Source organism: Delphinus delphis, chromosome 8 (genome assembly GCF_949987515.2).
Source record: "Delphinus delphis chromosome 8, mDelDel1.2, whole genome shotgun sequence".
Taxonomy (NCBI): domain Eukaryota; kingdom Metazoa; phylum Chordata; class Mammalia; order Artiodactyla; family Delphinidae; genus Delphinus; species Delphinus delphis.
This window is the reverse complement of record NC_082690.1, coordinates 84,074,648-84,087,039: the sequence shown is the minus strand read 5'-3', so window position 1 is coordinate 84,087,039 and position 12,392 is coordinate 84,074,648. Positions and strand designations below refer to the sequence as shown.

Here is a 12,392-nt window from a genome sequence, read left to right as displayed (position 1 = left end):
AAAAATATGGGAATTCATTAACTATGTTTTAGTTCTAATAAAATTGGAAATATATATTTATAATAACTTATTGGTATATTTAATTTAATTAAAAATTTGTTTTTAGCATTCCTGGTACTCACCATAAAAATGTCTGTCTCAACCCTGTTTAATCTTTATGAAGGTCAAAAGTTATAGAACCTCTGGTTCAGAGACCCAAACCAGTTTGTTGTCTATCAATGTTCATGAAATAAAATATTGTTTACTGAAAACAGTGTTGATTCATAGTCAAATAAACAAGAAAACAAACCTTTCATTCTATTCCAATAATAGCTTTTTAAGGGTTCTTCGGATATGTGTGTGTGTATACATATCCATATATGTCAGTATAAGGGTATCTCTTTGTTACTGCCTTTGCTTTTTTGCATTCTATAAAATTTCTTGCTCTTAGAAGATGTGTCATCATTCTACAAGAGCAGCAGCTCTGCACACTGTACCACAGGAACTGTTATGACATGCCTGTTTCCATAGTTACCAGAGCAAGTGGGGAGAGGTGTCTGTCAGGGACCAATTACCTCTCCAGACGGGCACTGCCACCAAAGAGAAGACATGGTGCCCATAAATCTTAGCTAGGACCAAAAATGGAACAACAATGAGCAAAATAAAACTGTACTAAATACCAAGGGCCATCACAAAAACTGTAACATATATGAAAAACCATCTATAAATGAATGTCTGTGCTTTGCCATACACACATAAGTATTTTCAACCTGCTATTAAACTGATGATTGAAAGAAATTTTAAAAGTATTTATTTTGCTATGGACAAAGTGTTAAATATAGCAATAAAGCTTATAAGAATATTTAAAAATCTATGATATAAATTAAGAGCAAATGTAGTTGATAATGCTGAAAGTAAGACTTTTGGCTTTTTTGTCTTCTTCAGTAAAAATAATGGTGCTCTGGAAATAATTCTGCTAAAATAATATAAATGAAATGCAAAACTTTTAGCAGCAATAGCAATTAAAATCACTGAGGAAGAATTGTGAAAGGCATGATATCTGGAAATAAAATTTCCCTCATTTTGTTTAAGTTAAACTAACCGGAACATTTTTAATAGTAGGAATCCAGAGGAAGTTTTTAAAAATAGAGCTACAGAGAAATAGTTAACTTATAAAATGTTTTAATGTAGCAAATAAAAATGATCTTTTATTCAATGAGACAACTCAAAGCATAATATAATAAATAAAATCTTGAAATAATTAATTCTTACACATAAGATAATTTAACATTAAGGCCTAAATGACAGAAATATAAAAAATTTCAATAGAAGAGTACAAGTCTTGCAGATTTAACAGTAATTTTCAAACTGTGGTATTTATTAACTCCAGGTACTACAAATACATATTTAAAAATAATGTTGACAATGTATGTGAACATCTTATGGGCATCCACTGAGAACTTAGCTAAAATTCTAAATACACATTTACAGTCAAACCAAGGCTGCCCGTGCTCTGCTTATTTACATCCTCTGTGCTTAGAAACAGCTTGTTCGCTGTTGATTATTCTAAGACCTACTGGGTCTACCCCTAGAGAGTTTAAAAACAGCATTACATACATGATTATAAAAAGGCTTTGAAGGTACTCAATACCTGGGGATTGGATCCATCGAATCCTTCCTCATAAATGACGTTCTGGATAAACTGCAGCAGCTTTATGTAGCCATGGTTCAAAGAACTGTTGATAAGAAGTGGTTCAAATGCATAAATAAGCTTATTACACAGGAAATACAAACTGTAAGCTAAAACTTTAAATAAATAACTAAAAGATATACATTTATGAGACTATACTTAAATATAAGACAAAACAGTATAAGGCATTCTAAAATAAAAAGTCAGTACATCCATGGAATAAGTTGCAATGCCCTACATTAACTAGCTCAATGTTCTTGACATCATGGGAAGATAAAAATCTGTGGAGACTGAGATGACTTAATTATGTCAGGCTTAGTTACCTCCAGGAAAATTAATGATTTAATGAAGCAACCTAAAAGATGAAGCCACTATAGCTTTTCTGGAGTAATCATAGATAATTAACACATAGTTAATGAACTGCTATGCCAAGTACACCTGAATCAATGTCCTGATCACTTGAGCTCATCTTCCATCAAAGTTTTAATATTCTTAGAACAAATCGTTAATAATAATATTAATTCAAAAACAACTTTTTAAGAAAAATGAAGACAAGTGAATATAAGTTCCACTTCTGTCTGTAAAAAAAAAGACAATAAGACAAATGTATGAATTTAAGAAGATAAACTGTTTCCCACATGAATATTAGCATTAATGTTACTATTTCAAAATATTTTACAAGTGCTATGAAACATAACAAAAATTTAGTAAGAGTGAAGAAAATCTGCTTTAACATTAACTGAATTTAAGATTCTTCATAATGGACAACCTGTGTGCTATATCTGAACATTAAATGTCATGATAACGAAATTCTGGAAAATTGCAATTTCATCGAAATTGAAGTGCCTAATACTGTAAAAGCTGCAGGTGATTTTAAAAATACAAAAGTATTGGGACTTCCCTGGTGGCATAATGCTTAAGAATCTGCCTGTCAATGCAGGGGACACAGGTTTTTTGTTTGTTTGTTTTTTTTGCGGTACGCGGGCCTCTCACTGTTGTGGCCTCTCCCGTTGCGGAGCACAGGCTCCGGACACGCAGGTTCAGTGGCCATGGCTCACGGGCCCAGCCGCTCCATGGCATGTGGGATCTTCCCGGACCAGGGCACGAACCCATGTCCCCTGCATCAGCAGGCGGACTCTCAACCACTGCGCCACCAGGGAAGCCCGGGGACACAGGTTTGAGCCCTGGTCCGGGAAGATCCCACATGTTGCGGAGCAACTAATCCTGTGTGCCACAACTACTGAGCCTGCGCTCTAGAGCCCTTGAGCCACAAATAAGCCCTCGTGCCACAGTTCTTTGTTTTTTTTTTTTTTGTGCGGTATGCGGGTCTCTCACTGTTGTGGCCTCTCCCATTGCGGAGCACAGGCTCTGGACGCGCAGGCTTAGCGGCCATGGGTCACGGCCCCAGCCGCTCCGCGGCATGTGGGATCTTCCCGGACTGGGGCACGAACCCGTGTCCCCTGCATCGGCAGGCGGACTCTCAACCACTGCGCCACCAGGGAAGCCCCTGCCACAACTCTTGAAGTCTGCACGCCTAGAGCCCATGCTCTGCAACAAGAGAGGCCACTACAATGAGAAGCCTGCACATCGCAACGAAGAGTAACCCCCGCTCGCTGCGACTAGAGAGTGCCCAAGTGCAGCAATGAAGACCCAACACAGCCAAAAATAAACAAATAAATTTATAAAAAAGAAAAAAATACAAAAGTATTTGCTTTACTGTGATCCTAAGTAAAGTGATCATATAGGCAGAAGTGCCTGACATAAAGAAAAAAGGAAATATAATTTGAAGCATTCAGGTAACATTAAAGAATGTAAGATAGGAAATGTAGCAAACTGCTTAAATTAATGTGTGCAAATCAATGGCAAGTGGTTCAGCAAAAAATATATGCACATCTCTGTAAACATTTTATAGAACAGTCACACCCAGCCCAAAAGTACCTCTCTAACAGCAACGAAAAAAGAAAACCAAGAGAAAAGAATGGTGTTCTGGGGGTTTCCCTGGTGGCGCAGTGGTTGAGAGTGCACCTGCCGATGCAGCAGACACAGGTTCATGCCCCGGTCCGTGAAGATCCCACATGCCACAGAGCGGCTGGGCCCGTGAGCCATGGCCGCTGAGCCTGCGCGTCCGGAGCCTGTGCTCCGCAACAGGAGAGGCCACAACAGTGAGAGGCCCGCGTACCGCAAAAAAAAAAAAAAAAAAGAATGGTGTTCTGTGCAAAACAAGTATTACTCCAATTGAAGGATTTGGCAGTACAGTTATTTCTCATATGCTTATTTCTCCATTTTCAATAAAAATACAATGGATTTCATGACATTTTTCTACTTTTGTGAGGAAATGTGTCTATAAACAATGATATTCTGTAAGGACAATGATGTGACTATTTCACATCTTAACACGTATTTGTCCCGGCCAGCTCAACTTACAGAACACAGCGTTGCTGTTTGAACACAGCAGATTCAATCCCTATCTGGGTCAGTTAGCTTTGCACAGGGGCTAAAATCTGCTCCAAGGTCCCAGATTATGAAATGAATTCCAGCCAACCATTTGACGAATGTCATATGGGTTAAAGGAGGGTGGATCAAAAACATATCCAGTGTATCCTAATCCACCAATAATGAATCGACCTAAGACCATTATTATTTCATATGTTCAAAAAGTTTCTTAAGCATTTTTCCCTCTGCCCCCCAACTGTTCACTAATAAAATCTGCCTTAAGTATTTGGTAGTAAATTTGCTATCTAAAGGCATACTACTAAATACCACATACATAAATTACTTCTTAGCTTTTTAGTTGCCACCATTTATCCATTTCATCTTTTCACAGACGGTTAAGATAACTATAGTAGGTCTAAGATTCTCTTCAATGGTTTGGGGGCAGTTGTTCTCTTGATATGAGAACAAAAACAAGACAAAAGCGAAATACGTCTTAGTCTCTTTCCTATTTCACATTGACATAAACAACCCAATCACTAACAGTGATTAGAACTTTATAATAAAGTAAATTTTCTGATCTAGTTAGATTACTAGGAAAATGAACACTTTGATGACAAAATAAATGGGAAAAAAATCAATATTTATGTATACTGAGAATATTCATTTTTGGATACATGGGATTAGAACTTTTAAAACTGAACTAGTTTATATGGTATTAATATTAAAATACTAAGTATTGTTAACCTCCATGAGATAAATTTCCTTGTCAACAATATTTATAGTAATATATTTTTTTTGCTGAAAATAAATATCTTGTCACCTAAATCTTTTTTTTTTATTAAACCCCTTTAATTTTGAGGATGTTGCCTTTTTGTTTGTTCAGCAGTCCAGTAACTCATAAAACAGGAGTTGTCAAGAAGGAAACCCAGTTACAAATATGACTCTGGCTTCCTTATTAATGTTTTCAAACATTTCACAAAGGTTAGGTTATCATAGTGTTTACGACATATCTCAAAGGCAGCACATTTCAAATCACATATTTTATTTTGCCCGATTTTCATAATTTTCAACAACTTTCATAGTAAAGTTATCTATCTTGAAATTCTAAAATGTCATTAAAACTATAACAGTACAAAGAATATAAAAAAAATTATTAGAATTTTAATTTTTACCTTTAAAATATTAAGCATTTAAAACCTTCTTTAGTTAAAAAAAATAAAATTGACCATATGCATTATTATTCATGTATCTGCTATTATATTACCATGTTGTTTGACAGGAATGAATTTCGTTATATTAATATACAAATATGGATAAAAGGGATCCAATCACCCAATGTAAACCTATATTCTGATGACCAAGTTTAAGATGTTTTAAAAAGTTGAAAGAAAAAATGAGACTTTCATGCCTATCAATATCCCTCCTCCCGTGATTTTCAGTAAGAGGTCTAATGGATATCTGCATCAGAGAATTTTAATTTATATCAACAAATGGCATTGGTTTTCCTGTGAAAGGTAATTCTGTCATTCAGTCTCATTAAGAAAGATAAAAAACATTACTCTAAGAAAAAGAATCAGATGTATACCTAGAAAAGAACTCAAGTAGATAATGAATAACAGATAATTTACCTTGCAGTTTCTCAGTGAACAAAGGAATACTTATAAAAGTATCAGTGTGATCAAAGAATAAATTTAACAACAACAAAAAAACTTAGGTAACAGGAGATAAGATTTCATTTGTGAAAAAGTAAATTAAAAAAATAAAATTAGTATATGTGAAATTAACTAGTTGATAAGTGAAAAGTTAACTCATAGAAAATAAGCTCTTGGATTTGTTTCTGATTGTAATTATATCAACTGGCAAAGTGTCTGGCACATAATAAATACTCAAAATCTTTTGCATCACTGTCACAACATTTGATCATTACGGTAACTTTGTGAGGTAAGTATAGCCATTATCTTCATTTCATGGTTGAGAAAATTAAGACCCATCAGGGGCAAGTGATTTGGCCACGGCTATACAACAATTAAGTAACAGAAGTGGCACTTAAAATTCAAGTTTTCTAAAATTTTGAGTTAAGTTCTTTTGGTTAAACTAGAGTGAGATCCACAGTGAGATCCAGATTCAATGAAAAGTCTGTGGGTTCAAATACACTCATGTCACTCAGATGAGGTTTGAACATGGCTGCATTCAATTAAGTCAAAGTATTCAGGTGTACAGTCTTAAGGAGGTATTTCTCTTCTAGTTGCACTGGTGAGAACTTCACCAATAGGTCTCACTAGTATTAACTTGGTGTATGGTTTATTAAGAAAATTCAATATTGAAAAGCATAAATTTACAAGTATACAAACTAGATACCCGTATAGCACAGTGGAAAGTATGCTTAAGATCTCGGTTCTGGTTCTATCTGTTCCAACAACTAGTGTAGCAAAATGTGTGATGTGAGGCAAATTCTTTACTTTTTCTGTTCCGGGCTTCAAAATTTTCTCATCTGTAAACCGAAGGAGCTACACTAGATAATCTCTGTTGTCCATTCTGACTTAAAATTATATGATTCAAGGATGATTTTTCTTTTCTTTTAAGAATGACTTTTCTCATTAAAATGATTCATTGCTGGGTTTTAAAAATAAGAATTTCTGGGCTTCCCTGGTGGCGCAGTGGTTGAGAGTCCCCCTGCTGATGCAGGGGACACGGGTTCGTGCCCCGGTCCAGGAAGATCCCACATGTCGCGGAGCGGCTGGGCCCGTGAGCCATGGCCGCTGAGCCTGCGCGTCCGGAGCCTGTGCTCCGCAACGGGAGAGGCCACAACGGTGAGAGGCCCGTGTACCGCAAAAAAAAAAAAGAATTTCTGGTGCATTTAAGTATTGATTTAACTACTTGTTAGGAAGAGAAACTGTTATCACTACCAATTATGATTAATTTAAAGATGAAGGATTTTTGACATTATGCAAATCACTGAGAAAATATGATTTGTATTACTAAAAATCTATTTACACAGATATTTCAGGTATTCATCTATAACGAAGAGTGAGACATACTTATAAGGCAGTAGGCACAATATCAAATGTTTCAACTAACTAAAACAGTTTGCTGAGCTAAAGTTATATTAGCATATAATTTGCATGTGACTACAAAGACTGTGAAGTCTATTCACAAGTAATTTTCAAGTTAAAAATTCCATTATTATTACACTGAACGATGTCATTTATTGATTTTTCTTTTCTGATGCTTTTCGCCTGACAACACTGGATTTGATTCTCTTCGCTATGGATACTCAACCAAGAGAAGAATATACAGAGATGTAATATTAAGGGCACAAAAGAGGACTATGACCAGCACAAACCTCTGGAACACAGCTGGGAAAGTACTAAGATCATGAAGATGGAAGAATTGCATACATCCATGAAACAATCCACTGTCTGACAGGGACACTGTTGACAGTGATTATGATCTTTCATGAAAAATAATTCAGTTCAATTACTCTAATTTCCTTTAATTATTGATATAAAAAAGTCACTAAATTTTGTCTCCTACTACCCATCATTATTGCTGTCATCTCTCCAACTCTGGGTCATTACTCATCTTTCAAACACCCTGGCCTTTCAGTTTCTTGACCTCCTCTCTTCCAATGATCTTGTCTCCATTCTACCTACAATGCTCATTCCCATGGTCATACCTTAGATCTTGTCATCATCAATAACTGCTATCCTTGTATAATCTCAATTCATATACTCCCTCCCCACAACCACCACTTTCTGTCTTTTCACTCAGAGTCCCATTTAACCAGAATAGTAGTTTTGCTGAGCAAGTGAGACAAAGCCAGAGAAGGACATGGAAGTGAAGATAAAAAAACTGACCATGGATCAAGATGGTTAATTAGCTGAAAGAGTGTATCAAGGCAGGTGACAGATGATAGGCAATGGTACAGAGGTCTCAGTAAAGTCAAATGCTCGCATAGAGGCTCCCGCATAGCTTATTTATTTTACACATAGCAGTCTGTACTTCTTAATCCCCTATCCCTATCCTGCTCCTCCACCCTTCCCTCTCCTGACTACTAACCACTAGTTTGTTCTCTATATCTGTGAGTCTCTTGCTGTTTTGTTATATTCATTCATTTGTTTTATTTTTTAGATTCTATGCATAAGTGATAACATATATTTGTCTTTCTCTGACTTATTTCACTAAGCATAATACTCTCCAGCTCCATACATGATGTTGCAAATGGCAAAATTTCATTCTTTTTTTAATGACTGACTAATATTCCATTGTATATGTATATCACATCTTCTTTATCCATTCATCTGTTAATGGATGCTTAGGTTGCTTTCATACCTTGGTTACTGTAAATAATCCTGCTATGAAGATTGGGGTGCATGTATCTCTTTGAATTAGTGTTTTCACTTATTAAGTCTTTAAAACACTTTCAGGAGTGAGCTAAGTAATGTGGAAGGCAAAAGGAATATGGCCACAGTTCATGCGTGGGCCTCTATTTAAGGAGGAATTGAACTCCAAATGAGTTTTTCTCAAAGTAAAGAATGGGATAGGGAAAAGAGAGCTGACTGTCCAGATTGAAAATATTTGCTCAAGTAGTTATATTTTTTTCCCAAAGGAGAAATAATTTTACTGATTCCTATAAATTGTATGATGGCAACAACGATAATGTACATTCTCACTTTTGATATACTTTCCTAGAATTGTTTTAACAATGTACACTTGTACAATTAACACGAGTGACATGTGTTTCTTCACACTATCTTTAACACAAAGGTATTATCATTTCAAATATCTGACAGATGAAAAATGGTATCTCTTTGGTTTTTGTTTACACTTCTTTGATTATTAGTTAGCTTTATTAGCTATTTCTATATCTTCTTTTGAGAACAGCATGTTGATATCTTTTGCCCATTTTGCATTAGGGCACTCAACTTGTTTTTACTAATTTAAAAATGGTCTTAATCAAATCTTCAGACCCCATTCAAGTTTTGTCACTTGTCCTAGTATCATCCTTTATTGCAAAAGGACTGAATTCAGAATCATATGTTGCACCCAAGTTGTCTCTTCAGTCTCCTTCAATCTGGAAATTCCTTAGATTTTTCTTGACTTTTATGGTCTTGACACTTTTGAGGATTACAGGCCAGCTATTTGGTAGAATGTTCCCAATTTGGGTTTGTCTGAGGTTTCCTTATGATTAGATTTAAATTATGAGTAGTTGGTAGGAATATCGCAGAAGTGTTGCTGAGTTCTTCTCATTGCATGCTATCAGGTGATACATAATTTCAATTTGCCCCATTACTGGTGATGTTAATTTGATTAAGGTGATCTCTGCCAGGCTTCTCCACCATAAAATTATACTTTCCCCTTTGCAGTAGTCAATATTTTGTGGGGAGGTACTTTGAGGCTATGTAAATACTTGTTCCTTAATAACTCACTCATTCATTCATTTATTTGTGTCTGTAAGTGTTCGTGGCTTCCTGTTTTATTAAATGGGTTACAATCCATTACTATATTTATATATTTTGATGCTCAAATCGCCTCTTCTTTAGCCAGTGGGAGTTCTTTTGAGCTGGCTTCTGTATCCTTTTGACATACCTTCATCATTCTTTAAGCATTTCTAAGCATAAAAAGATGTTACAGGTTTATCTTTTTCTTTCCTTTGAATCAAACATTTCTCCAAAGAGTTCTGATTCCTTCAAGTGGAGAACCACTAGATATACTCACTGTTATTTCCCTACTCCAAGAGTTTAAGACAGTCTCTTTAATTTTCCTCTATTACTTTTATAATTTTAATTTATTGTATTTAAATCTTTAACTCTTCGGAAATATAGTTTGATGTGAGATATAAGATAGAGATTTCACCATATTATACTCAAATGATTATACTTTCCACACTTATTTGAAATCTCTCTCCATTATAAAAATGATGTTTGTTCATTATAAAAATTCAAATATACAAAAACAGGACTTCTCTGGTGGTGCAGTGGTTAAGAATCTGCCTGCCAATGCAGAGGACATGGGTTCGAGCCCTGGTCCGGGAAGATCCCACATGCCGTGGAACAACTAAGCCCGTGTGCCACAACTACTGAGCCTGTGCTCTAGAGCCCGCAAGCCACAACTACTGAGCCCGCCTGCCACAACTATTGAAGCTGGTGCGCCTAGAGCCTGTGCCCTGCAACAAGAGAAGCCACCACAATGAGAAGCCCACACACTACAACGAAGAGTAGCCCCTGTGCACAGTGACGAAGACCTAATGCAGCCATAAATAAATAAATTATTAATTAATTTAAAAAACCAAATATACAAAACATACAAGGAGTAGAAAAACAAAATCCAAAATCCACCACCCAAAGGTGAACATTGTTAACAGTTTGATGAACATCCCTTCAGACATCTCTCTATGTCAATCCTTCCTTCTCTTACTGAGAAAAAATATGTGGGATGTTAAGAAGTATGCTGATAAAAATGTTTTTGATTCTGAAAAGAGTATTTTACCAATAAAAAAATATAAACTGGGTTATTATAACTACTTATTTAATTTTGGCATTTCTCTCTTAGCCTTTTCAACACTGATATATACTGAGTTTCACAGTATAAGAAGATTTAGCTTAGTCGTTCATGGGTTTATTTGACCAAATATCACTAAGTATATTTAAGAAACTAAATTAACATCTACTGAATTTGTGTTAGAAAAGAATTTGGGAAAAGCTACTTAAAATTTTATGTAAACAGGATTGTACTCTGTGTCCTATTACTATAACCTGCTTTTCCCTTCTATTTTATCTTGGATGCTAAACTCAGTAACCACCCCAGGTCTCTCACGCAGAAAAAGCTGCTGCACAACCTCCCCACTACAGCCACTGCTGCAGTCTCCACAGCTACCATCAGCCTTAGATCTTAATAAAAGCTACAGTGCCCATGACCCTCCAAAGGATAACCGGATTTCCTTTGGAGGGTGGTGGGCACTTGAGACTAACTAAGTAAAGTTGCAGCTTAGACTCCTTTCCTCAATATTTGGGAGATTTGGTTGGTATCCCCTTTGTTCTCCAGTGTCATTTTCAAACCACTCCTCCTCGCCTACTTTCTAGTAAAACAAAACACACAAAAAACTCCATGCCTTAAAAAAATATATTTAGCCAACCCCAATCATTCTCTTTTTAAGCGGCTGTTATCAAGCTTCTGGACGTTTCCCTCTATCAGCTGAAGATGTTGTACCTGGTTTACAGTCCTAATTCAAACATCTTATTCTCAATCAACACTTCTAATCTTGGTAACTTGCTTTGTTCATTTACCCTCACTATTAAGATTAGTCCACTGCCAGTCTACTACCCTTTCTTTTTTTCCTCCCGTATCAACAGTAGCTGTTATCAATTCATTTTCTTTAGCCTAGAGTATGGGGTCCATCATTTTGCTCACCTTTTAATACTTCTCTGCTCTTTGTCCTTCTGCTGATGGCACCTGGCAAAACTTCAGTCCCGTTTGCACCCAGGAATCAGCACAGATGCAAGAAAGTCACACAACCCGACAGACTGGTACCCCCATAAGTATTTGATACTTCTCCAGTCCGTGTATTCTTCCAGTCTGTGAAACAACCATTTCAAACCTTCCCATTTAACCCAAACTCCTAAGAGGTAAGTAACTATTCCTCAGTGGATGATCCTGCCTATTATTCACTAAGTAAAGAGAAGACATCCATATTTTCAGTGTTACTCAAGACTGCCTACAACTGTATAAACCTATTTGTTTGCATCTACACTGTTCTCTTATGCTTCCTTTCCCTCCTTCCCTCCAGTGGAGGAAATGTTATTATATCTTAAAGGTCAGTCCTTCCACACCTGCTCTGAGGCACCTCCTGCTTTTTCCAGAAAATACTCTGACTACCCCCTAACATTTATTTGGTATTTCCTATGTACTAAGCAGTGCTCAAAGAGTATTACTTTTAGACCAATTTCATAGATAGGTAACAGAGGTAGTGAGTGGTTTAAGAATTTTCCTAAGGCATTTAGTAATCTGCCCAATGCCATATAGTTAGAAACTGCTGCTACCTCTTCATCCATTCCCTTTATAATGAATTTTTTTCCCACTTACATTTAAACAGAACAAAACAGAAAAAAAAAAAACCTAACCAAAAACAACCCCCCAAATCCAAACCAAAAAAAAACCCACAACAACTTTTGTCACCGCAAATCTCTTCCAATTATTGCTTTTTCTCTGCCCCTTCATGAACAAATTTCTTAAAAGAATGGTATGACCCCTGCCTATCTCTTTGAACTCATCTTCCTGTAGCCCTTGCTAT

At 36.1% G+C, this 12,392-nt stretch overlaps 1 protein-coding gene across 1 annotated transcript in view; it reads right to left on the bottom strand.

The window, feature by feature from the left end:
- The window catches only part of ELP4 (elongator acetyltransferase complex subunit 4), a 252,163-nt gene that overhangs the window by 162,777 nt on the left and 76,994 nt on the right, over nt 1-12,392 (bottom strand). The window contains exon 6 of the mRNA XM_060018644.1: nt 1,631-1,715. Within this exon, the coding sequence (XP_059874627.1) occupies nt 1,631-1,715 (85 nt within the window). The remainder of the gene's footprint in view (nt 1-1,630; nt 1,716-12,392) is intronic.